Genomic DNA, 27,391 nt, shown 5'->3' with positions numbered 1-27,391 from the left:
TGTTCGGTAGGTTCCCCACCCTCTCTGAGCAGTGCTGAGCGTCCACTGCAAGTGAGGCAGCATGGGTCCAGCCTGGCGGAGGGGGAGACTAGCGGTGGGACAGTGGGTAATGGAATGTGCTGGGCATGTGGCTGAGTGCACAGTGGGCTGCTGTCAAGGGCATGCCTCCTGTGCAGGGCCGTGTTCAGACAGGGAGGGGTGGAGGATTCCAGAAGCCTGTCCAGGAGGTGGTCAGCAGGCTCGGGCCTTTGGGGCTGACGCTGGGAAATGACCGTCCTTGGTCGATGACCCAGTTAGCTCCAAAGTGCTCCTCCGAGCCCCAAACCCATCTGTGTGGCCCCTGTCTGAACTGGCTCTTAGCCGGTGACCCGAGCTAACGGCAGGCCTGTGGGCGGGCAGCAGGGCAGAGTGAGTGTCTTTTCTCCGGGTCCCTGGCCAGGTGGAGGCTCTCAAAGCACTTAAGTGTGCCGTCTCTGAACATGCTCTGATGTCCATCCTGGAAGACACTGGCCACCCCGGCCCCAGTCCTCCCGGCTGCAGCCCCCCTCCGACAGCCAAGCCCTGCCAGCTGTCTCAGACCCCCTCTGCCCATCGCGCTGTGCCCTCAGAAGCTCCCGTGAGCAGGAAGGAGGCCTGCAGACATCCTCAGGGCTGCAGCCCTGGCCTCTCCACCCCAAAGCCCATCTCCTGCAGTCGCCGTCTGCTGAGCGAGACCACAGGTCTCACCGGTGCCTTCTCAAGGACCATCTCCGTCCAAGGCCGGGTCCCGCCGTGTCCTCCCCATCTGCTCCCATCTTTCCGATTGGTTCCCACGTCCTGTGGCTTTTGCCTGTCTTGCACGTTCAGCCTCTATGGCCCAAGCCCCGGGGCTGGCTGGGGCCATGTCTCCCCCTCCATCTGTCCGTCGGCAGACCCAGGCCGTGAGCCGTCTCTATCCACCATCCACAGCAGCCCTGTGGGCCAGGGACCTTCATGCCCCTGTTTCCAGATGACGGAACTGACGCTGGGGAGGAAAAGTCACAGCGAGACTGTGGAGGGGGTGGGACTGGACCACGGCTGTGATCTGCTCTTTCCTGGCGTCCCCTGCCAGGTGTAGCAAGGGATGCCACAGTCCCCACTGCCTGGCTTGGAGAGCTCCCCTCGGCTGACTTCACTTCCTGCAGCTCTGACCCCCACCCCCCGGTCCCGCTGACACTTCCAGGGTGGAGGTCAGGACAAGGTGAAAGTAGGCACAACTGCCCTTTCTAATGGCACTCACGGTGAGCTCGGGACACAGCATTTCCTATCCCAACGGGGGTGGGGGGGTGCTACCGTAACCCTCATTTAGCAGACAGGGAAACTGCCAGTCTACCTGCCAGCGTAGGGAAGTGGCTCCGTGAGGGCCCTGGAGCCAGCCTGCCTGGGTTCAAATCCAGTTCTCCCCTCCCTAGGCCTGTGCCCTTGGGCGCATTCGTTAGGCTCTCAGCTTTCGCACGTGTACGGTGGGGAAGGGAATTGTGAGCCCTCCTTAGAGGGCTGTTAGGACAATGAGTTAGCAGGTACGGAGCAGAACTGTGCCTGGTGTGTAGTAAATGCTCAATAAACATTTGCAGCTTTTATTACCGGGAGTTCCAGAACTGGGCTTAAAATCTATGGCTGAATCCAAGCCCATCCCCTTAACCACTCCCCAGCTCTCTAAGGAAGTCAGTGCTGTTTCTAGTCAACCTACTTGAATAGAGGAATAATTCTTCACTGGGGACCCCCCAGCCCTCTCCTGGCTCCGATGTGGAGGGAGTTTGAGCACTCACTGTCACTCATCCAGACATCGGTGGGAAGGGGAACGGGAAGGGGAGGGGGTTGGACGTGGGCCTGCAGGACATTTGCTCGGGAGACAAGAATGCCCAGGCCTGGTCCTCAGGACCCTGGGGGCATCTGGGGTGGGAGGTGGAGGTCTGGGTTTGCACCTTCTCCCTCTCAGCACCCCAAACTCCTCTGCGGCTCTGGCTTGGATCCCAACCCGCCTGGGTCTCCTCCTCCTCCTCTTCCTGATAGCAGCCTCACTCCCCAGAGCATGTGGCCACTGCAATCGCCTGGGGCCAGTTCATGTAATTAGCGTAGCCCAGCAGGTGTCTCATCCGCTCAGGCTCCAAGACGAGAAATGAGCCGATCATTTTCCACCCAGCAGGCATCATGGACTAGGGAGAGGGCTTCGTGGCAGCTCTGCGACTCGCCTCCCAGCTACCCTGCCTGCGGTGCCCCAGGGATTCTGAGACCAGCGGCCTCCCTCCACGGACCTAAGCTGTCCCCTGGACTGCCACATACTTGGGCCGTGTGCTGGATCTGCCTGGGAGACACGCATCTCCCCACAGCTGTCCTGCACACAGGCAGGCTCCTCGAAAGACGTTCTGCAAACTGCCGCCTGCTTTCCCACTAGCGTCCGTTAGAGGCAGACCTGTGTTTCTTCTTTTTGCTCAGCCCTATGGCAGCCACACCAGGTCTTTGTGGGGTGCGGGCTCTGCCCTCAGACCTCCGATTCCCCATCCCCCTTGGAGCCATTAGACATTTCTCCTCCCCAGGTCAAGAGACGTCCTTGACACTCCAATTATTGGTCCTGGGAACGTGCTGCTTTTTCTAGAAAGGAGCGCCAGGCTGGGTGGGATAGGCTTCAGGAATCTGATCTTAGAAAGCAGAGCTCCAGATCTCTAGAAATCCTAGGTTCTGACCTGGCCTCATGGCAGTGAGCTCAGTTCTGTCACATGCTGTATTCTCCTTTCCCCCAGGAGCACTGACCAGCCCAAGGTGAGCTTCTCTTCACGGGAATCCTCAAGAAACTGGCTCCAGGAGGACTTCCCGGGGACTCGCTGCCCCAAGTCACACAGCAGGGGAGCCACAGAGCCAGACTGGAGATGGCCAGACGGCTTTAAAAAGCATCAGAAGTACGCACATGAGGAGAGATGTATAGGTCAATGGAACAGAATAAGGAGTCCAGAAATAAACCCTCACACTTAGAGCCGATTGATTCTCAGCAAGGACGCCAACACAACTCAGTGGGGGAAAGAAGAGTCTGTTCAAAATGGCGCAGGGACAACTAGACATCCCCATGTAATTGATGGAGACAGCACGTACAAAAATTAACTCGAAAGATCATAGTTTTCTGTCTCTTCCAGCCATCCAAGATGCCAAAAGAAGGCGAAGGGGAAGATGGAGGTCCTGACCCCTGTGTGGTGAAGAAGCAGGAGACGAGAAAGGTGGTCATTCCCCTCTTTGAGAAAAGGCCCAAGAATTTTGGCATCAGACAGGACATTCAGCCCCCAAAGGACTTCACCCACCTTGTCAAATGGCCCCATTACATCCGGCTGCAGTGGCAAAGGGCTATTCTCTCTAAACGTCTAAAAGTGCCTCCCGCGATGAACCAGTTCACCCAGGCCTTGGACCACCAGCCAGCTACTCAGCTGCTTAAACTGGTGCCCAAGCACAGCCAGAGACAAAGCCAGAGAAGAAGCAGAGATCGTTGGCCCTGATTGGGCTGAGAAGAAAGCTGCCAGCGAAGAGGAGGTCCCCACAAAGAGGCTGCCTGTCCTCCGAGCGGGGGTTAATACTGTCACCATCCTGATGGAAAACAGGAAGGCTCAGCCGGTGGTGATTTGCACGTGCTGTGGGTCCCACTGAGCGGGCTGTCTTCCTGCCTGGCCTGTGTCATCAGATGGGGCTTCCCTACCGCATCATCCAGGGGAAGGCCAGGCTGGGGCGTCTGGTCCACAGGAAGCCCTGCACCACTGTCACCTTCACACAGGTTAACTGGAAAGACAGAGGAGCTCCGGCCAAGCTGGTGGAAGCCATCAGGCCTGATTACAATGACAGATAGGACGAGATCTGCCATCACTGGGGAGGCAATGCCCTGGGTCCAAAGTCAGTGGTTCGCATCGCCAAGTTGGAAAAGACAGGGACTAAAGCACTCGCCACCCAACTGGACTGAGTGGACACTGTTGAATTTTCTGTACATGAAAGTAACAAAAAGTTTTCTTTTGGCCAGTGTCAAGAGAGAAAGAAAGAAATCATAAAACTAAATGTAAGAGTTTTAAACTATTAAAACTCTTAGAAGAAAAACAGGAGAAGAAAAAGGGGAAGGAAGGAGAAGAAAAAAAACCCGTGACCTTGGGTTAGGCAAAGCCCCTCGGCTAGGACAGTAAAAGCACAAGCAACAGAAAATAAAGAGATGGCGTGAACTTCCTCCAAAGGAAACCCTTTCATCCTTCAAAGGACACCAGCAAGAAAGGGAAAAGATAATCACAAAAGGGGAAAAGATATGCAAATGTTACATCTGATAAGGCCCTTGTATCTGAAATAAAGAATGCGCACAGCTTAATGATGAAAAGACAAATAACCTAGTTGAAACGCGCCCACGATCTGAAGGTATTTCTGCAGAGAAGTATCCCAACGGCCACAAAGCACATGATACTCAACATCATCAGCCATTAGAGAAACGCAAACCAAAAACCGCAATGAGAACCACTTTGGTGGACGGGCGTCATCAACAAGACAGGTAGCGGGAGCCGGTGACGATCTGGAGAGATGGGGACCCCCATGGCGCTGGAGCAAAAATGAAATGGCGTGGCTGCCCAGGAGTCCCTCAAAAGGTTAAACACAGAGTTACTGTTTGGTCCAGCAATTCCGCTCCTGGGTATACGCCCAGGAGAACTGAAACTATACGTTCACACCAAACCCTGTCCGTGAACGTTCACACCAAACCGTGTCCGTGAACGTTCACAGGAGCATTATTCGTAACACCTGAAAAGTGGAGATGTCCATCCGCTTGTGGCCGTATGAAAGAAATGCCATGTATCGTACCATGGAATATCATTCGGCCGTAAAAAGGAATGAGGGACTGATGTGTGTTCCAATGTGGATGAAGCTTGAAAGCCTTATACGGGGGACTCCTGGGTGGCTCAGTGGGTTAAGCCTCTGCCTTCCGCTTGGGTCATGATCTCAGGGTCCTGGGATCGAGTCCCGCATCGAGTCCCACATCGGGCTCCCTGCTCAGCGGGGAGCCTGCTTCTCCCTCACCCTCTGCCTCTGCCTGCTGCTCCCCCTGCTTGTGCTCTCTCTCTCTGTCAAATAAATAAATAAAATCTTTAAAAAAAAAGAAAATCTTATACTAAGTGGAAGAAGTCACAAGAGTGACAAAGACCACGTATTGTATGATCCCGTTTACATGAAATGTCCGGGCCAATCCACAGAGATGGAAAGTAGATTGGTGAGGGGCGCCTGGGTGGCTCAGTTGGTCAGGCGTCTGACTCATGATTTCGGCTCCGGTCGTGATCTCAGGGTCGTGGGATTGAGCCCCGCACGGAGCTCAGCGTGGAGTCAGCTTGGGATTCTCTCCCTCTCTCCCTCTGCTCCTCCCCACCACTCGTATGCTCTCTCTCTCTCTAATAAAAAAAAAGAAAGAAAGAAAAAGAAGGAAAGGAGATTGATGAATACTTAAGCCTGGAGCAAGGGGTATGTGATGGGGGAGTCATTGCTAATGGGTACAGATTTAGAAAATCTTCTAAAACGGGTTGCACAACTAAAAGTGTTTGTACAACTGAGAGTATGCCAAAACCATTAAATTGTATACTTTAAATGACTGAATTATGTGTTATATGAATTATAGTTCAATAAAACAGTTTAAAAAAAAGAAAAAAAGCACCAGATGCACTTAATAAAAATTCAGTAAAACATACTGAAAAAAATAAAAAGCAAGCTATGCGAAGTTCCTTTACGACTATTCTCTGCAGTGGCACCTATGTCGCCTGGCCCTATGTTTTGAAAGCATTTGGTGTGGTTTGGTGCCATGATGGCCTTGGGTTCCCAAATTCTACCTGTATCGGCAACAGAAGAGCCGTAGGGACCCCAAGATAGAACATTTTATTAGTGCTTGTTAGTATGTTATGATGGTTAGTAGAGCAGAACGGGTGACTGTGAAGGACGCCTTTGCCCTGGCTCTGTCACTGGCGGGCTGGGCGTCCTAGGCAAGCAACATACCTATCAGTTTCCTCATCTGGCAAAGAGATGACAGTACCCATCTCACAGAGCTTTTGGGATCATGTGGTAAGTTAGTCTAGGAAGACCTCAGCCCAGCGCGCGGCAGATTGGTAAATGCTCAGTGAAGGGTAACCCACGTGCTTGGGAGCATCGTGTCGGCTTCAGAGTCGGGCGGAAAATCCACCTCTGAGGCTCCCTCCTGGTTCAGTGACTGTTGTGGGTCAAATCGTGTCCTGGAGAAACACGTGTTGAAGTCCTACCCCCCAGCACCTGTGAATGTGATCTTATTTGCAAAAACGGTCTTCGTACATGTAACCAAGTTCAGATGAGGTCATAGAAGCTCTGGGTGTGCCTTCGTCTAAGGCCTGGTGTCCTTAGAAGAGGGAGATGTGGACACAGAGACCCAGACCCACAGAGGGAGGCCACCCCGTGAGGACGGAGGCAGGGAGGTCGTCGCCCCGTGAGGACGGAGACAGAGCTGGAGGGTTGCATCTACAAGCCCAGGAAGGCCAAGGACCACTGGCCACGCTCAGGAGCTGGAGGAGGCGGAAGGATCCTTTCCTAGAGCTTTCAGAGGGAGCGTGGCCCTGCCAGCACCTCGATTTTGGACTTCTGGCCTCCAGAACTATGAGGGAATAGATTTCTGTGACTTCCAGCTCCCCAGAGTGCTCGTTTGTTACTGGCATCCTGGAGACATCCGGCCTCAGGGTCAGCCTGGGTTTCTGCATCTGTACCACGAGCTAGCCATCTCCCTCGATGGCACCGAAGCTCCACGAGGCAAAGAGTCTCCTCGTCCTCCTGCATCCTCAGCACCCGGAACTGTGCTTGGCCCCCGGCACATGCTGAGTCGGGCAGTGAGGGATCAGGTGCGGGGAGGCCTCAAGCCCACGCGCACAGGCCTCACCTTCTCGGAGGGACCTGGCTGAGCACCCGTTTAAAAGAGCCCCCTTGTCCCAGGCTGTGCCTGCCTCTGCTTCGCTCGACTGCCCTCTGGCACCCACGGGCTCCAGCGGTCTCCTTGTTCGGGTCTGCCTCCCTTCCTGCACGGTCCGGTCCACGAGGACCGGGAGTTTTGTCTGGCTACTTACTGAAGCTGAATTCCAGTCCCTACAAGAGCGCCTGGAATGTACTAGGTGCTCAATAAACACATGTCTGTTACAGAAATGAACAAATGAAGGATGGATGAACGAAGGATTGGGATTTGGAATGCCTGTGTGTGGACATTCAAGTGACCTTCCAATCCATTTTAACAAAAAACCATTCTGATGTTGTTTGTTTTTGTTTTTGTTTTTTAAAGATTTTATTTATTTATTTGACAGAGATAGAGACAGCCAGCGAGAGAGGGAACACAAGCAGGGGGAGTGGGAGAGGAAGAAGCAGGCTCCCAGCAGAGAAGCCTGATGTGGGGCTCGATCCCAGAACGCTGGGATCACACCCAGAGTCGAAGGCAGACGCTCAACGACTGTGCCACCCAGGCGCCCCGTGATGTTGTTTTTACTAGGAAAAAAGGTCGGTACTGGACCGTCCAAGTCACAAGCGGGCACTGACCTGGGGACGCCAAGGCTGCTGCTCCCTTCGGAGGGTTTGAGTAGCGAGGGGCCCGGGGTTGAAGTGAATGAGCAGCCCCACGGGGCCTGAGGCCCAGGAACTGTCTGAAGTTTGGAGTGCCAAGTGCTCCTGGTCGGGGCTCGGTCTCACGGAGGCCCCCGCTGTCTCAGGTCTGCATAAGCCCCTCCTCCACCCCTGTGCTTGCTTGACCTCTGCGCTATTAGTGGCCTTTGTGTCAAAGGTGGGGACATGTCCCTTGGGAGCTCCGAGATACTGTTAGGTGCATCAGCTCTGGGCTCGGGCAGACCTGGTGGGCCCCCCAGCTCTCTCACTCACATGGGGGGGGGACCTTAAACCCTTAGAGCCTCCTTCCCTCATCTGTGAAATGGGACGAGGGAGCCTATCTCGGGGGACACTCGTGAAGGTCGTATGATCAACAGCGTGTGGGTCGCTCAGCGCCCGGTGCCGGCCACGCAGCCTGTGCTTGATGGAAAAGCGGCCTTGATTATTCGCTGTGGGTGGAAAGGGCCCCCTTGGTGGCAGGCCTGCACGGCAAGGGTGGCAGAGAAACCTTGCCTTCTGGTCTTCTGGTGGAACTGGGAGAGCAGCGTCTTCCCGCGTTGGCTGGGGTGGGGGTGTCTGGGCTCCCAGTTAATTGATTGTAACATCGCACCCTTAACGTGCTCCCCCGCATAACCTACACCCCAAGAAGGCCCTCTGCAATCCTTCCGTGACTGTGTATAATGCGTTCTTGGCGCCCAGCATGCAACTTTCAAATTGGCTTACAATTTATCTGCAGCTCGGATAAAAACATTTTAATGACTGTGTGCGGCACGAACCCTCGGTGTCACCCACGGGGCTCCCAAATGTCTTTTCCCACCACATAGCGGGGATGTTATAGGCGTGAAATTACAGCCGCTCTCACATTTTGATCTGCACCCCGAGGCCCGCAGAAACAGCGTGGTAGAATGTGCTGGATGCCAACGCAGTGGCGGCAGACGGGAGGCCGGCTCTCCCGCACAGTCGCTCTGTGCTTGGGATGCACACGGGGCCGTGGGGATGCATGGGGATGGGCCCCGCTCCTCGTCTCCCTTCCCCCCACCATCCTAGGAAGCTTCCCTTTGACCCCCAAATCGAGGAGGGGGCTGTCTTGCCCCACTGTTGGTGGCCAAGGTCCTTAGGGTCCTTTGTCGCACAAAGGAGACCCCAGCTTTCAACGGCCTCCACTTGCTTGGTGGGAGGGTGTTGGTGTGTGCGTGCGTGCACGCGTGTGTGTCTGTGTGACCAGACAGACCAGTGTCTGTCTATGCCATGTCACGGGCCACGGCAAGGAGCAGACGGTAGGGCTTGGCACCTGCTCTGAAATATATTAGAAGGGGCGGGTGAGGGGGGGGGAGGCAGAGTCCCACAATTTTCAAGTCTTTCTAATTGTGCCTGATGTGTAACGGCCATGATTGCTATTTGTCATGTGAGATGCTATTTACTGAGCACTCAGAAGGTGCCCGGCACTGGGCTCAGAGCGCTCTGTCCTGGGGATCATCTCATGGAATTGCCTGACCTTGGCAGAGCCCCTTCCTTCTCCGAGCCTGGGTCTGGGCGACAGGTGCAGGGTGGTCTCTGCCTCCCAGGCTGACGTGGCTTGCTGGAGCACCGGAGCTGCACAGGGGAGACGTCCTCGCACTCAGCGCCCCCCTGTGTCTCCCAGCACGCCCCAACCCCCAGCCTCCTGGGCCCGTAGTGAGCCACGGAAGGCACGCTGCTCTGCTGCTGTGGGACGGGGACAGCCACAGCCCTGCAGTCCCCAGCAAACCCTCTCCCTTCCCTGAGACTTAGCCTCCGCCTGTGAATCGGGGATGACAGTAATCCCCACCTGCGGGGCTGTTGTCAGGATCAGGGGAAACGCTCTAATAAAAGCACGTTGGAACTGGCAGAACCCGCTGAGTGCGAGGTGTGGCTGTGGTTAGCAAAGTGGGGGTAGGTCTTGGCACCTGCTCTCAGCAGGAGGCCAGGGAGGGGGGCAGGCAGAGGCGTGCGGTCCCATTTCCCAGAACCAGGGCGGAACTGGGTCCGTTTGCAGGGAGTCAGTGCATGGAACTGTGCTTCTCGGACGGGCTTGAAGCTCGTTGGGGTCATGAATCATCAGCAAGACTTCCAGGGGCAAGAAAGAAGCAGCCCCCGCTGCGCCCAAGAGCGGGCAGGCCCGAGACAATGGTACTAAAGGCAACGAAGTCCAACCTACTGAACCTTTTAGCTGCTGCATCTGGGCTATAGGTGCTTTGCAAACTTATTCGTTCATTCATTCATTCATTCATTCATTCAAAGATTTATTTATTTATTTATTATTAGTTTTTAAGAGTTTATTTATTTATTTGAGAGGGAGAGTGAGTGAGAGAGAGAAGGAGCTGGGGGGGAGGGACAGAAGGAGAAGCAGACTCCCTGCTGAGCAGGGAGCCCGATGCGGGGCTCGATCCTGAGACTCCAGGACCACAACCTGAGCTGAAGGCAGATGCTTCATGGACTGAGCCGCCAGGAGCCCCTATTTATTATTTTAGAGAGAGAGAGAGTGCAGGGGGTGGGGCAGAGGGAGGGAATCTCCAGCAGATTCCCTGCTGAGCACAGAGTCGGATGTGGGCTCCCACAGCCCTAAGATCATGACCTGAGCCGAAACCCAGAGTCAAACACCTACCCGACCGAGCCACCCAGGCACCCTGCAAACTTTATTTAAATAAAAAAAACCTTACAACTACTCCAGGGGGTAACCACTCTTGTCCCTATTTTACAGATGGGCAACTGAGGCCCAGCGAGGTTAACGAACATAGTGATGGATCTGGGATTCAGCCTAAAATCTGTGTGTCCTAAACTTACATAACAGGGATTGTAACACCTCCTGGCTCAGAGGGCTGTCGCCAGGATTCCAGAAGACAATACGCACGAAGCTAGAAGCTCACGCACTGTCAGGCACAGGCCAGGGATGGACAGGGGCTGTGATGTCAGCTCAGCTGCAGGCTCAGAGAGCATGGGGGTGTTTCAGTAAGAATCCTGCCCAAAGACACCCTGCATTTCCAGAGGTCAGAGCTGTTCCCTGAGTCTGGGGCCACTGGGTGGTGCTTCCCCCGCCCCCCCAACCCCCCCAATTCCCCGACAGCCTCAGCTCCTGCTCAGTAACTGGGATCTCAGCAGCCGTCTGCCATCCCACGTGGCTGCCACCTTCCGTTGGGAGGAGCCCAGAGGCTCACAGCTGCCTGCTGCCCAGACAGCGAGACTGGAGGAGAAAAGTCTCGGCTGGCCGTGCCGTGGGCAGAGAGAGGAGCCACGCCCGCCAGGAGCACACGGCCTTGCTCAACCAGGACCATCAGGCCAGCCGAACCGTTCTGGCGGGTCCCACGGGATCTCTGTGCCTCCGGTTCCTTGCCTAGCAGGTGGGATAACGGATTTACAGATGTCAGAGCTCGGAGGGGCTTAGGACCATTTGGTCACACCTCCTCCTTGTATGGAGGAGGAGACAGAGGCCGTGGAGGGAGAGCAACGTGCTCATGAGGGTGGGCCTCATGGAGGAGGTGGCTTTAGAGGACTCTGTCCTTGCTCACATCGAGAGAACCCTTAGCTGGAGTTCTAGGGGTGCAACAGCTGGTGTGAGAGGCAAGACGCCTGGCTTCTGGCCCCAGCACTGAGCTGCCATCACGGGAGGATTTTGTGATCCTGGCTGTGTAACCTTAGGCGGGTTTCTTGCTTTATCTGTGCCTTCATTTCTGCGTCTGCAGAATGGGGCCAATAATACTAGTCCCTACCCTCGGGTGGGTTGTGAGGACTGAATGACAGAACATGGAAAGCACAGCCTAGCAACCTCCAAGAGGGTCCTCCTCTAGTCCTCCCCCTATACTAGCTGCCACCCCCCCCCCCCCCACAGCCGTTCTCTACCCCGTTACCTGCCTGATTTTCTGCCCAGGATTTGGCCCTGTCCGCAGTTCTCTCTTAGGCATCTGTGTGTGTTTTATGCTTGGCTCATGCACGGGATACAACTCCCCAGGGACTACTCCTATTGAGGGAGTGTGTCTATTATCTAGCACACAGTAGGTGCTCAAGGGGTATCTGATGGATGGATGATTGCGTACATGTCCCTCCTCAGACTGGGAGCCCCTCGATGGTGCACACTGAGTTTTGCTCTTCACCAGCTTCCCCGGGGTGACCAGCCGAGGGCTGGGCATCAAGAACGACCCTTCGGTGAGGGGACAATGGCAAGAGGGAGGTTTTCCTGGCACGGTCACCTCCCCACCGTGGCCCATCCGCCAGGAAGCCAGAACACACCACGTGCTGTCTCGGCGGGAATCAATGTCCCTCTGGAGGTCTGGCCTTTGGAGGTTTTCGATTTCCCTAGAAGTGGTGGCTTTCCACGGGGCCTTTATGCTTTCATTGATTGCCTGACTACGACAAGCTTTGTTTCCCTGGTAAATATCACTTGATAAGAAAATCAGAGAATGCTGGAGCCCGGAGTCGGGGCCAAGTCCCCAGAATTCTGGCAGCAGAACTGGAGAGTGCACCTGATGAGAACGTCACCGCCAAAAGAGGCTTCTGAGACCGCTTGAAGCATGGCCCTTGTTTGACAAATGGAGAAACTGAGGCTGGGGTGGGGACACAGCCAGGCAGATACAGGCACTAGCGTTCCTATCCCCATCTTGCAGATGGAGAAATAGAGACACAGATATGGGGTCCGACCCCAGGACGCCCTGACACCGAGTCCAGGGCCTGTCCTCACTGATCACTAGCTGCTTCAATGTCCCAGGAAAGGCGTGGGAGGTCCAGGGTCAGAATCACTCTCTGTAGCCCGCGTGCATTGCCTCCCCCAGGGAGGCGCCCAGATTGTCCTGCCACCGGGGCAGGGGGAACCCTACCCCCACTGTTCTGTCCCCACAGGCACTTCTATGAACATGGTTCTTAGCTTCAGCCTGGAAAAGTGCTCCCACAGCTGCCTCCACGCTGCTCAACCCCTCCCTCCCTGTGTCCTCACTGGGTCACGGAGCCCGGAGCCCGGGGTCCATGAATGATCCACCAGGCCCACATCCCACCCTTGCCTTACAGAAGTGGACACTGAGGTCTGCTGCCCTTTGGGAAGCCCTCATTTCTCCGTCAGCACCTCATTTGTCTCTCCTCGCTGTGACCCTGGGGCCGGGGGGGCCCTGCACTCACCCATGACGTTGAGAAAGATGTTGCCTGATGCCAGGACCACCTTCTCCCTCGTGGCGCGGTCGTAGATACCCACGTGGCATTCGTAGGGACCGTTGTCTGAGATGCGGACCTCGGGCAGCCTGGGGGGAAGCAGAGGGGCAGGGTGAGGGCCCACGACAGGGCGCTGGAAAGCTCAGCCCCCCCACCCCGAAAACAACCCCAAGCCCCACTGTTCAGCTTGTGTTCAGCAAACGCTTCTGGCTCGACCACGTGCTCCTGTGCTCTGCTGGGGGGAGCAGCAACATGTATGGAGCACCGACTGTATGCCAGGCCCTGTGTTCGATGCTTCAGGAGGTGAAGGTGTGGGGGCTGTGTGTTCAACCCGAGTTCGATCGGTGCTCCTGTCAGGTTCCCTGAGCTGCGAATGGTAACGGTGCCCCCACCTAGAGGGCCCGAGGAGGACTGCGCCGGGAGGCACCTAACGTGGGGCACAGGCTCAAAACCGTGCCCAAGCGCGTCCCGTCACTCTGCCCTCCACACGGGACCGCTATTCCCATCTCGTAAACATGGAAACTGAGGCTCTAGAGGGGGCACAGAGGTCCTCCCGCCCACCACCAGTATGGCTAATAAGAGCCAGGATGGGAATTTGAATTCCTCTTTTGGTACTGCCTTGCTGTGCCTTCGGGTCCAGCCTTGGGGGCTTGAGAGGAAACAGTCAACTTCTCCTCTCCAAGGAGCCCCTGGTCCAGTGGATCAGCGCTCCCAGTCCCTCAAAGGGTGAGTCTATTCTAGCACAAAGCCGGGAGCGGCTGGTTCTGCCTGGGGTCCTCCTATGGCCTGGAGGGACGTTGGCTAGGCCGCTGCTGCATCAGAGACATCTCTGGGTCCTCTGGCAAGTTCCGACCTTCTCTGGGCCTGACCATGTGGCCAAAAGGGAGCCTCTTCTGACCACAACTTAGAGGCAGTGGGGTCTCTGTGCTTGGGACTCGGGTTGTCATGCTGCAGCACAAAACAGGAAGAAGCTCACGGTCACGGTCACGGTCACGAAGCCCCAGCCACCAAACTGGCCCCTCAGTCCGATCAGAGAGGGCAGTAGCGGAGGGAGAGGGCGTCAGTGAAGAGCACAGGCTCTGGGTGTGGCTCCCGCCCTCCCACCCCGAGCACGGAGGTTCCTTCCACCCAGCGCTCTGTTCCACCCCCTCTGGGACCCATTCGCTCTCTACTCAGCGAAACCACCCGCTCCCATCAGCTTCTGCTGTGCACTCCGACCTCAGATTCACTCTCTTCTCTCCTGTCCACCGTCCCCATCTTTGTCTCCCAGCTCCGTTCTCTCTTGACTCAGTGCTCCCCACACCTGGGCTCTCAGCCTGGGCTCCACGCTGCTGGCTCACAGCAGAGCCAGCGCACATTAGCATAAACAGATACCTTCCTTTACATACACTACGCAGAAGTTGACATCTGGTCTACCGACTGTCATGAAAGGACTGGGAGAACGGGAGCTTTTCATCAGGGAAACTTTGTGGGGAAGAGGCTGCCTTCCTCCCCTCCCCGCCCTCAGAGGAGCACCCTGTCAGCGGGAACAGCAGGGGACTGCCTCCCCTCGGGAGCTATTTTGTTTGTTCGTAACTCAGCTAGACTGGAAAAACAGCCCCTCTACTGGGCACTGTTGCTGAGTGACAGTCGCCTAGAGTGACATGTTTAGGTGACACTCATAGGTATCAGTTATACGGTAAGTGACTTGTGCAGGTGACATGCTCAGGCGACAGCCCCCTAAAGAAACAGGCTCAGGAGACACAGGCAGCTGGCAGCCACCCAGGTGATGTAATGAGGTAACGGTGACAGGGTCGGCACCCAGGTGGAAACGTGCAGGTAACTGCCATGTGGGTTTAGGTGCCAGCAACACAGGTGACATGTTTAGGCCATTGCTACACTGACAACATGCTCAGGTGACAGCAACATAAGCGGTATGTTTGGGCGACTCGTGTAGGTGACACAGCAGAGGGGGTAGAAGATGGCTCAGGGGACGCCTGGATTGGTGCCTTGTGAAGAAGGCAGCTTCCCCCTTAGGACTTTGTACAGACTCGGGTGTTCCTTGGGCTCCCCAGCTCCACCAGTGGTCCTGGTCCCACTCATGCGCACTCAGTGGCCAGTCGCCCCAGACGCTCTACCTAAATACTTGCCGGACTGTATCCATTTCCTTCCATCCCCCCCCATCCCTTTTCTCACCTGGAATGTGGGGCGCAAGGTTAACTGGTTCTTCTGCCCCTGGGAAACTCCCTCTGAATCCATTCTGCAGGTAGAACCCAGATCTTTTCAAATGCAAATAGAATTAACGGTACTTCCCTACCTAAGCCCTTCAGAGACTTCTCTGTACTCTTAAAGATTAAAACCCGAACTTATCTTGGCCAACAAGGCCAGCGTGGTTGCTCCCCGCCACATCTCCAGCACCTCTCAGCCTAGCCCTCCTCCAGCTGCAGTGGTGTTCTTTCTATTCCCTTCATGGGCCAAGTGCCTTCTTAAAAAATAAACTTAATTTTGGAATCATTTTAGATTGACAGAAAAGTTGCACAGAAAATAGAGCATTTCCATACGTCCCTCACCCAATTTCCCTCGTTAGGAACATCTGACACGGCCGTGGTACCGTTGTCAGACGAAGAAGCCAACATTGATACATCACTATTAACTCAAGTCCAGACTCTTTCTGGGTTTCCCCAGTTTTCCACTAATGTCCCTTTTTCTGTTCCAGAATCCCATCCAGGACCCCTCAGAGGTGACACATTTGGCTCAGCGCCTTGTTTGATTCAGCACTTCGCTTGCAATATTCTCTCTTCCTGGGAATGCTGCCTTTTCTTCCCCGGGCTGCATCCTTCAAGTTACCAAGGAATGGTCACTTTCTTAGTGACCATCTGGACCCGGTGGGTGTGGTGGACGGATGGCATTGATGGCCCTGATTAATAGCCTCCCCATATCCGTGCATCTGGCAAATTGCCTTACGGTTCCCTCCATCGAGGGGCGGAGCCTCTCGCCCATTCTTGGCCTCGTGACTTGCTTTGACCAATAGCATGTGTAGGAGTGAAGGCGTGCAAATTCCAAGCTGAAGTCTTGAAAGAACAATCTCTCTCCCTCTGTAACCCCCTGCCACTCTCTCTCCCTTGCTTCCTCCCTGAGAACAAGCCTCTGATGTGGACAAAAGCACACAGCGACATGGAGAGAGGCCCCAGCGGGCCCAGCCATTCCAGCCAAGGTCAAACACAAGAGTGAGCCTAGCCAACCCCTAGACTCATGAGCAATGATTCCTGGTCACTGCGTTTAAACTTAACATCCAGGTTTGGGATGGCTCGTTATGCAGCAACAGCGAACCAATACAGAAGTACTTGTCTAGGGGCGCCTGGGTGGCTCAGTCGTTAAGCATCTGCCTTCGGCTCAGGGCGTGATCCTGGCATTCTGGGATTGAGCCCCACATCAGGCTCCTCCACTGGAAGCCTGCTTCTTCCTCTTCCACTCCCCCTGCTTGTGTTCCCTCTCTCGCTGGCTGTCTCTCTCTGTCAAATAAATAAATAAAATCTTAAAAAAAAAAAAAGTACTTGTCTAAATTGTCACTTGATGACCTATGTCTGTGACTTGCAGATACCCCTCCCCCCCGCCACGCACCGTAAGCTCCGGGAAGGTGGGGTCAGCCCCTGTCTGGTTTACCAGTATGTCCCACGACCATGCGTGGTGCTTGCTGTCATGGTAGGTACTCAATCAACATTCTGGAAATGGGCAGCAACCTTCCAGGAGGCCGTGGAGTGAGCACGGAGAACCCTGTCTCCCTCTGTCCTGGAAAGCAGGTGCAGAGTCTCATTCTCACCTGCAGACCCAACAGCTTCCCCGGGCACAGCTTTGATTTGGACCAAACGCCTCATCTGAGCGTGTGTGCTCGCTGCGAGCCGTCTAAAGTGGATTAACGGCCCAGAGATCTCCTCTCCCCAGATTTGAGTGGCATTGATCTGCATGCTGGATAAAAGGCCTTGCACAGATAGCAGGGCCCTGAGGGGGCTGGGGTAAGAAGACCAACTCTCATCAGCAATGGGCTCTGATCGATAAACTATTAATAACTGCAAAGGTTTCTGGCAAAATCAGTGTAATGCAGTTTAGTGGCTACAGTTTACCAACACCGACAGCGGTTCTGAAGGGCATGTAATTGTGTTTTTGAAAAACTGGACACAGAGATAGTGGGGGCACCCCCAGCTGTCCCCATGGCTCAGGTTAGGCCGTGCAAGGGCTAGGCACTAGGGCTTCTGCCAGGCCCAGGGCCAGCACACGTGTGTAGACCTACTGTGTGCCATGCCCCATGCTAAGCCTTGGGGGCAAGGCGCTGATAGAGAGATGCCAAGGACTTGGTTCCTGCCCCCGTGCCTTTGCCCAGGCTGTTACCTCTGCTTGGACCCTTGTTCCTTTCTTGTCCACATGGCAAGCCTCTAGCCAGCTTTCAAAGCCCAGCAGGTGAGTCTCCACCTGTGATCCCACCCCAGCAGACAGTTGACAAGATGGTTTAGCTCAGAGCTGATGCACCATCAGAGTCCAATGGACTAGAATCTTCTATACACAGCAATCTTATATACATAGAGGTAACATGACCAAGGTCAGAGAATAAGCAGGTGGGTGCCATCATTTGAAACCAAGTCTGGCGGATGCCCGAGCCGGAGAATTGTCTTTGGGCCCCATCGCCCCACCCCCACTGCTCCTGGGCTCTTCCTTCTTCAACTGGCAAGTGAGTCTGAATGCTCCGGTATGGGAATTCGCCTCCACTGCTCTAGAGCGTATTTCTATTCCGGGCCCCACCACTATCCAGGTAATGAAAGCCATCTGCTTCTTTCCTGCTGGGAGAAACAGGATGGCCTTTTATTTTCCTAAATTCCCTTCCTCCAGCTTCCGGTGGGCCCCCTTAATTCCGCTGACTGCAGTGCCCCAAGCAAGTTGTGTTCACATTCTCCACACTTGACCCAACTTCAGAGTCTCTCCTCGCCTCTCCTTTTGTGGCTTTTTCTCTCTACTGGGACGAGTCCTAGATTTGCACAGAATGGAGGTGGTGGACTTGGAAACAGGGGACAGGACGGGGAGGAAACAGAATGCATGTTTGAGTTTCCCTTGCTGCATCGTTAGGGAATCACATGAGCCACTGAATGACATGTGGGGACATCGGAAGCCTGAATGAATGAACAAGAACAAGGAACAGAGCCTGGTGTGGGGTAGGGGCTTGTCAGATTCTTCCCCCTACACTGTCATATGATTACATTTTTAAACAAAGTATTAAGTGCCGACTAGACACCAGGCACTCTCTGCCGTGTCCAGTGTGTAGCTGGGAAGACAGGGCAACACTTGTCAACAGCAACGCTGTAACCCTATAAAACATCCTTTCTCTCCGGTCTGCCTATATGTCTCCCCACCTCCTGGAAGAAGTCAGCTGGACGTTCATTAAGTCGCCCTGGGGTCAAGGTCATCATGGCAAACATCAGTCTGACCATGCCAGGTCCTAGGGCTAGTGCAGCGTGTTAGGTCTGGTTGCCCCCTACTACAAACGGGTCTCCTGGGATCCTCGCTTCTTAAAAATTTTTTGTTGTTGTTTATAACTTTATTGAGGTATGTCTGACAACTGTACATAAAGGTTACACATTTGATGGCTTTTGACATGTGGAGACACCATTGAAACCAGTTGCCATAATCAAGCTAATGAACGTATCTCTTACTGCCCTCCCCCAGGTTTCCTTGTGTCCATTTGTAATCCCCCGGCCCCTCAACCCCAGACAACCACTAACTGCTTTCTGTTGCTGTAGGTCACACTTCCTAGGATTCCAGGGAAAGTGATTTCCTCTATGAGAAAACTATGCATGGCATTGGTGTATGTGTTTCTGGCCCTCTTTCCTTCTAATCTTCTCTCAGGAGAGGGGAGGTTGCAGGACAAGTGACAGACACCTGCTCTTTTCCTTCTCTCCCTTCTGCCCATTCTGCTCTGCCCGAGACCTCTCCACCTGTACTCATTCTTGCCACTTCTCCCTGCCGGAGGCCCCTCCAGGCCATCCCCTCCCTACCCTGCTGCCAGAGTGACCTTATCACAGTGCGATCCGGCGGGTCCTTTTCCAACTTAGAACCTTCCCTGGGCTTCCATCCACTGGAGGATCAAGCCCAGACTCCGTGAGACTGAGACCATCTCTGATCTGGACCCAGAAAGGAAGGAGGAAGGGATGGAGGGAAGAAAGGGGCGAGTGGCCTCACATCTTTTGCCAAAATTCAACAATTAAATAAGACGAGCTGTCAGGACCAAACTTTTATAATCTATCCTATTTAAAAAGCATTTTGTAATTTAGATGTCTTCATTTATATACACAGTACCTCATTCTGGGCTAATGGAGAAGATTCAGGGAGCGATTGGTCCTTTGAGGCTTTGCTTTAATGAAGAGAAGAGAGATCGTTTTATTTGTGTAACCATTGTTTGCATGGAAACGGAGCTTCTGAGGGGCTGGGAAATAGTTCCTTCTTGTAAGTAGGTTAAACACACCCCCTGCAATCTTATTAGCCTAGTGCCTGCCTCCGCTCTGCTCCCTGTCATCCCCGCTGCAAACATCTCAAGTGGGAATTAAGGAAGGTTTACTGTTCATGCATCTGCCATGCCTCCCTGATTGGCTGCACAGCCCCCGAGGCCCAGACCTTTCTTCTCCCTCCCTCAAACGCCTGCTAACTCTCCAAGTTCAGGGTCATGCTCCCGCAATGCTGGGGTAACTATTGCAGAATGCCCGCTCCATCTCTACAGAGCCTTGGGGCAGGGCTAATAAAAATGGCCATAAAGTCTCTGGCAGCCATGGGTGCTATTGGGATGTTTGCTAATAAGACACTTGGAAAAGGTTTGCTGCTCTCTGGGAAAGGCGGGGGCAGGAATGGGCCCCGCCCCTTCCCTCACACCTGAGCCATCTGCAGAGCCTGGCGGGAGCCCTGGGGCAGCTCAGGTCTGTTTGTTTGGCCCAGTGGCCCAGGTGTGCACCTGATCAGTGGCTCCCCTTTCCCAGCTGCCCTTGCTGCTTCTGGCTGTCCCTTCACGGCCCCGGTGGCTGCACGAACCCCCCAGGACTAGGAAATGGACTGGCTACGAGGGAGAGCATTTGTGGCAACTGGTAGACCTGGGAAAGCAGCCAGGTACAGGTGAGAAAGGGCCTTGTCTTGGGATGGGATCCTCTGCCAGAGACTATGGCTGGGTGCAGGGGTTCACACCTCAAACTTGAATGCATTCAATCCCCCAGGGTCTGGTTGAAATGCAGATTCTAGCAGGTTTGCTCAGGGCCTGAGATTTTCTAACAAGCTCTCAGGAGATGCTGTTGCTACTGGCCAGCAAACCCCAAGTCTCGGGGTCTCAGTCCTTCTCCCTCCCCTGTGGGTCCATCCATCTGTTTGACCCTGCCCTCCCCCACCAGACACACTGGGTGGTCCCCTCCCATGGGCTTCACCAAACCCCGAATACCAGGATGTAGAGCTTGGAAGGCCTTGACCCATGTGTGTTCCTCGTGAGCACTGTTGAGTAGAAATTATCAGAGGAGAGATTTTTCCACTCCATGTGGGTCTTTAAGCCACCAGGGGCTGCCAGAACGCTGGCCACACACGGAGCGTGGCCTCCATCCCTCTCACTCTGCTCTGACTCAGTGCCGAATTTCTCTCTGTCCTCCTGAGCCCGACCCTTCACCTGCTCCCTGTCTTCCAGCTTCTGAGAGAGATGATGCATCCTCAATCTTTCCTGGTCCCTTGGGGGGACCCTGGGGGAAAGTCTAAGCTACAGTGCACCCCGGGAAGTGGAACCCAGAGCCTAGACTGAGATCAAGGACAAATGGGGTCTCATTCTACTTGGTGGGATCTTGGCTAATGTTGCCGGAAGTGATAAGACCTGAGCCACCCACCGTGAATACATTCCGAGGGAAGCTGCCTGGGGAGAGAGAAGTTTCAACCCCAATGGAATGGGGATGGAACATTCTGAAACCCAGAAACAATTCCCTCACCTCCTTTTGGTCAATTCCTGGAGTTTCTCCCCCAGCGAGCACCTGACAGAGGCAGACTGCGGAGATGTTTCCCCTGAGCAGGGGTGGAGCCATGGGACCGCAAATGCAGAGACGCTGGTGGAGGAAGGAGACTCTGCCTTAAGCTAAGGGACTTGTCCCATGGGCACAGGTTGTACATGGAGGAGGCTGGGAGCTGTGCTCCTTTAATATCTGATTTCCTAATCCAGCCTGGTCTCTTAACCAGGGCGACCAACTAGTCCTGGTTCGTCCAAGACTGCTCGTTTTAAAAAAGCACTGACATTCCCATGCTCTAGGAACCCTTCAGCTCCAGGCAAATCAGGCTACTGGTCACCTTCTATTTGACAAATGAGAAAACTAAAGAGAGAGGAGAGATCTGCCCTCCTCACGGACAGCAGTCCGTGGCAGATCAAGGATGGAGAGGCCAGGCTACCCGTGCCAGCTGAGCCAGAGAGGGACCTGGGCCCCCCACGGCGGCTTGAGGATTGTAATAGCATTACAGACCCCGCCCTTGGGGCCCGGAGGGGCTGCTCCTGAAGTGTGGGTGCTTTGAGCCAGAAGCCTCAGTGAGTGGGGGGCTCCACGAGCCCCAACTCCCTGGTGCTCTTTTCACAACACAAAGCTGGAGAGTTTGGGACCAACTTCTCCTGCCCCCAACGAAGCAGGAGAAGGATGTGTCAGAATTGCTCCTTGGAAGCCCACAGCCACCCCCATCCCCTTCCAGCCACTCCCCACTCCCCCCTCACCCCATTGGGGAGCCGGTCAAGGGTCGAGCCAGCCTAAATGTGGTGGGCTCCCCTGAGAACATTTGGGCGGCACCACTTGGGGGTGAACAGGCTGTCTCGAATTGGGGGGCTCAGGGACCGGGTGGCGGGGGAAGGAGAGGGAGCTCTGGGCAGGGGGCCTGGGGCTGCCAGAAAAGCCCCTTAGCTAAGGGCCTAGCCCCTCCCTTGGCCCTGAGAGTTTCATTACCTTCTTCCTTGTGTGTTTTCCCCTTTCTTTCCAGAAACTGCCTGAACTCTTTTTGTTTTTTTTCCCCAGGGCCTTTGAAAAGCCATTAGCGATTTTCATCCCCCTTTCAATCTGAAAATGGTTTCCATCATAAAACCTCTCAGTGGGTGCGAAACATCTGTGGCTTCCAATCAAAAGCAGGGCTGCTAGGGAGGGATAGTGGGGAGGGGTGGCAAAGGAGAGGAAGAAGTTCCAGAACATGCCAGTCCCCTCCTGCCTGGCCCGGCTTCCCTCCACAGGCCGGGGAGTCTGGACCCACCTCAGGCCCTGCCTGGCCCCAGGCTTTGTGGGTTGGCAATCCTGGCCAGGAGCATTTAAGGACCCAAGTGCTGTGGGTCTCTGGCCAGCCCCTCATTATAGTGACCATGGAAGGTGAGGCCCCATTCTGCTCCTCCATTGCCTTTCCATCCAAGGGAAGGGGCTTATCTCCCTCTGGCCCACTACTGAGCTGCACCCTCCTACGTTCTAGAATTTCATTCACGCTCATGACAGTCCAGGTCAGGCTCCTAGGTCTGTGTGACCTCAGGTCACTACCCTCTTCTGCATCCGGGCTGCAGGGGGCTTTGTTCTGAGGCTCCAAGGGGGTCACCGTGGAAGCGCCCTCACTCCTGCCCAGAGCAGAGCTCCACAGATGGCCGCTGTCATTTCCCTGTGGACACACTGGAAGCGACCTGATTCCAAGATGGGAAAAAGCCTCTCAGAAATCAGATTTTATCTTCCAGTGATGCATTCTCAAACAAAAATCCACAGAGCCTAGCCTGGGATCCCTAGACCGTGCATACATGGGAAGTTAGTAACCGGGACCCTGGATGCTGACAGATCTGGGCTCACTGGCCCCCGCCTCTCTGGCCTCCTTGATGCCGGGTTGGTGGAAGGTGTGTGGGGGGGTCACTGTACCATCCATCCTGGCCTTTCCCACCCTGTTCAGCCACTACCAGGAGCTTCAGCCAGAAGCCCACTCCCATCCTCCCTTCCGCTCTGTCCACCCCATTTTCCTGACTCTCTGGTCAGCTGCCTGCCCCTCCCCAGTCCTCCCTTCCTGACCCCCTTCCACTCTCCCTCCCTTTCCTCTCCTGGCCTCTCCTCCCCAGCCTCTTGCTGCTGCCATGGAAACCACTTCCTTCCCCAAGTCCTGATTGATCCGTTTCTCCTGGTCAGCATGCTCAGCGCAGGCTCTGGGTGGGGAGGCAGGCAGGGGCAGGAGGGCCAAAAGCTTCAGGAAGTTCCTTCCACCTGTCTTCACTCCCTGCCATCCCAGGCCCAGCAGGCCCAGGGCATGGGACAGGTGCCCCCTGGAAAGACACTGGGGGGTGGGGAACCGGAAAGCAAGCAGCAGGCCAAAGAGACCTCAGACAAAGGAAGCTGGGTGGTGAGCAGCTAGGAGCGAGGCAGCGGGCTGGGGCCCATGGCTGTGCCCGCTGCCTCCTTTCTATCCCTTTTTAACAGAAATCTCTGCCTCTCTGTCTTTGCCTCTCTACTTGGCGGTGGTGAGAGTCGGCACCAGGAAGACCCCGAGCGTCTTGGAATCAAGTCTGCCTTCAGCAGGACCGGGAAGTTGTGGAAAGTGGCCATTCCGGGGCTCTGAGCATTTCCTGGCACCAGTGATCTCTCTGGTCTTGTTCGATGAACACAGCTGCACCCCAGGGACCGAGGGATTCTAGGGGACCACGCATGCCTTGTTCATCTCTGCACGTCAGTGGTTCATTGAGCACCTACTATGTGCAAGACCCAGTGCTGGGCACTCGAAACGCCCATCTCTTTCCAGCCTCACAGAGGCCCTCTGAAATAAGACAATAATAGTAATAACAGAGCTTCCTGTGTGCCCAGTACTCCCAGTTTTATCATGCTGAAGTTGAGTGATCTGGGACAAGTTATTCAGTATCTGTGCCTCAGTTTCCCCATCGGTAAAGCTCAATCCTCACAACAACTCCACGAGGCAGGTATTAGTAGCATCATCCCAATTTCACAGATAAGGAAACTGAGGCACGGGGATGCTGTTTAGAACCTGCGGATGCTCACTGAGTCGGAGAACGTCAGAGCTGGGACTCGCACCCTGGCAACGGGGCCCCGGAGTCGAAGCCCTGAAGCCCCATGCTCGTTGCCTTTCGAGGTGGGAGTGATACCGTCTTCTGCAAGGTCACGGGCCAGGGGCAGGGTGGAAGCAAACTCCTGCAGACCGGCAAGAGGGGTGAGGAAGGAGCGGGATGGGTGGGTGCTCTGAAGAAAAAGAGGCAGCAGACTGTGGTCCTAGAGCAGTGGTTTTGGCTCCGGGCCTCCTGCCAGGGAGGCAGTGCATGGCCTGGCTGTCCCTTCTGGGGACTGAGAGCAGACCCCTTTGTCTGCAGGGACCCCGTTTTTCCTGGAAGCAAACTCCAGCAAGAATCCATCACATGGGTTCCTCTGGCCCGAGCCAGCTGCGCCCTCTGGTGTGGCTGACAATCAGCCCAGCCCCCCGCAGGGAGCTACTTGGAAACACCCTGAGTCTGAGACGGGCATAGCAGCCAGCCGCGACACTCTATCATTTAGGACCTGCAACCATCCAGCGAGATCAAAATGACAAACCTCTTAGCAGATTAGGAAACTGAGGCCCAGACAGGTCAAGCAATTTGTCGAAGGTCACGCGGCTGATGCCGGGAAGAGCTGGGGCCGGAGTGCAGATCTGTCTGGCTCCGAGAGTCCAGCCGAGAGGACCAAACATGAGAGAGTGGCCTGCAGCCCCCTCTCTCCTCTGGGATGGCCACGGGGTTGCTCAGAGCAGGACCAATTACCCTGGTTGAGTAAAGCAAACCTGAACTTTCCCTGCAAACCTGCGGCTTGGCCTGGGGCCTTGCGGGAGGCCGATCCCAACCAGGTCAGCTGATGGACGACCCGGGGCCGAACCCGATTCCTGCTGTTTCATCAAAGCTGAGCTAAAAACAGCCTTGCTTTGGCAGTGGAAAATTGAAACTCCCAGCTTCCTCTTAAGGCTCTTAAACAGGTCAGCCCACCAAAAAACCCAATCCTTCAATCTGGGTTCTCTTAAAAAGTAGGGCAGGCCAATTATGTTTTACTGTCCTGAGTCATGTGGGGCTGAGTGTGGGCAGGTCAGGCCAGGGCGCCGGGGGCTGCCGGCAGATGGGAGACAGAGGAGCCAGCCAGCCTCTCCCATCAGCCTCTTTGTCAAAACAAAATTAAAACGCCCGGATTCTTGCTGGCACCGAGATCCTATCCAAGGTAATAGGTATTTATCTTAGCGGGTTCGGTTTTGGGCTCGATGCCACGGGGATGTGGAAACCGGAAAGTATCTTGTTCCCTGCTCCGTCTCTCCTCCCAGCGCCATGCCTTGCACCGAGAAGACACTGGAACTATCTGTTCATTCAGACATTCATTCAGTGTATGTTTATGGAGTACCTACTCTGTGTCAGGGCCTGTGTGAGGTGCTGGGTGACGGCTGTGAACAACACAGACAAACGTCTTCGGGACATTGATGTTCTAGACGAGAGAGACAAGCCACAGACAAAGCCAGCTTTAAAAACAGCATGTCGGTGGTTACAGGCGTATGAAATAAAGACAGGACAGGGGTAGAGCACGCTGGGAGTGGAAGTAGGGGTTTAAATTTTAAATGTGAAATTGCAGGGTGTTCAGGGGGAGGGGACACTTGAGCAGAGACTGAAGGAGGGGAGTGAGCGAGCCGTGGGGACATCTGGGGAAGAATGGATGCAGCTGACAACGGCTGAACCGACATTAAGCACCACAAATTTTGCTGGGCACGTTCACACCCTCATCTCCTTGTGAATTCCTTGGACCGACTTTATGAGATGAACAACGGTATGTAAATTACCAATGAAGTAACAGAAGCTCAGAGACAAAGTCAAAGACAGTCTCCTCCTCACAGGCTTACCTTCTGTGTAAGGAAGTTAAACAATTCAACAGCTACTCTCTTTCCATAGTAATAGAACCCCTGATAGCCGAACACACAGGGCTGCCTGAAATAAAGACTACATTTCCCAGCCACCCCCAGAGCATGGGTAGTCATGTGACTATATTCTGGCCAATGGGATGGGAATAGAGGTACAACTTCCTGAAGGATCCTCAAGGGAGGTGTGTGTGTGTCCTTCTCCTTCCCCTTCCTGGTTCTCCTGGCTGGAACGAAGTCCTAAGAGCTGGAGCTGGAGCTGGAGCAGCCTTATTGGACTTTGAGGTGACCTTGAGAATGGAGGCCATGCACAGTGGAGCTTCAGTAGTGAAGGAGCCTGAATTCCTCACCTGACACCATGGAACACCCCCCATGCTCTGGACAGGCTACATGGGCTCTCAGAAAAAAAAAGAAATTTTTATCTAGTTTAAGACCCATTTACTTTGGGTTTTTGTTACATATGGCCCAAATGAGTACTAACTGATACAGTTTCAGACAACAGAAAGTGGGTGGGTGGTGGGGAATGGAGAGATGATTCCCTCCTGTAAATCCAGCCACCTCTGATGGCACTAGATTGCTATAATTTGGGAATGACCGTTAAAAAGGCCACATTGTCAGCTTTTTAAAGAAAAGCCAAAAATAAAGATATGGATGTGCGATCTCCTAATTTTCAAAAGTTTGCCATTGATTTAATTTTTAAAGAAAAGGTTTTTTTAATTAAAAAGAACAGGGTTGGTCATACAGAACACGTTTACGGGCTGGGTTTGACCTGTGTGGCCCCGGTTTGTGAGTGAGACCCCATGGGAGGAAGGACTTACAGGAGAAACATAAGGAGCAAGTGCGTGGCGGAGCTGGGACCGTCGGGGGCTCCGCTGAGCCTGCCACGGAGCGGATGCAGTGGTGGCCGCCCGTCAGAGCTACTCTCCACAAGCCTTGTTGTGTCCGAGCTCCTGCAGTGGGCACCTTGGATGCCCACCAAGGCCAAACAGACATCGTGCTCAGCCAACCCCCTCCCCCTCCCCCACACACATCCCTGCTCAGTGGACACAAGGCCCACAGAAGTGAGCAGTGGCTTGGCAGACTGGTGCATTTTAATGGACACATCACTCTCCACCACAGGCTCCACCATCTGTTCCTCGTGCTAATTGCCAACGTAAGGAGGAGATGTGTTCTTGGTGGTGTTGGAAAGTGAGAACGAGGAACAGAGCAACCGTCCACCCACCTGTGAGCTTGCAGGGAAGGGAGGGTAGGGCAGGGGCTCTCCCTCTTGCTCACAGCAATATCATTTAATGGTTGCCCTGGCCCAGGACAGTGCCAGCAGCTGGGGGTGGGGTGGCCCACAATCCTGGTCTGGGAAGAGCCATCTAGAGTCAACACGCCTGCCCCCTGGCTCTGGGGAAGGCCTCTAGTTTTACAGGCGACCTGTCCCTGCTCCCCATTGCCACGATTCCTCTCACATGGCACTTTGAGCACACTCCCCTGCCTTCGCTCCAGCCACTGATTTCTGGGTGCCCCGCCTGCCCTTTGCCTCTGCTGTGCCCCCCAACAGGAAATCCTTCCTCCTGCTTCTTTGGCCATTTCCCACCAAGCATGGTCTCTGATAAACCATCCAAGCCCTGCACCCTGCTGCCGCTCTGTCCACCAGGCCAGGTACATGCTTGTGGACTCCGGAGTCCCTACCAGGCTACGAGTGCCTCCTACAGGTCAAGGAATGTGTCTCATCGCCGCTGGA

General features: G+C 54.7%; 1 protein-coding gene across 1 annotated transcript in view; it reads right to left on the bottom strand.

Annotated features, from left to right (window-relative positions):
- IGSF21 (immunoglobin superfamily member 21) overlaps nucleotides 1-27,391 on the bottom strand; it is a 134,772-nt gene that overhangs the window by 28,141 nt on the left and 79,240 nt on the right. The window contains exon 4 of the mRNA XM_057305504.1: nucleotides 12,736-12,854. Within this exon, the coding sequence (XP_057161487.1) occupies nucleotides 12,736-12,854 (119 nt within the window). The remainder of the gene's footprint in view (nucleotides 1-12,735; nucleotides 12,855-27,391) is intronic.

The sequence above is a fragment of the Ursus arctos genome, unplaced genomic scaffold (genome assembly GCF_023065955.2).
Source record: "Ursus arctos isolate Adak ecotype North America unplaced genomic scaffold, UrsArc2.0 scaffold_32, whole genome shotgun sequence".
Classification (NCBI taxonomy): Eukaryota; Metazoa; Chordata; class Mammalia; order Carnivora; family Ursidae; genus Ursus; species Ursus arctos.
The sequence above is the reverse complement of the archived record's forward strand: the minus strand, read 5'-3'. Positions and strand labels throughout refer to the sequence as shown.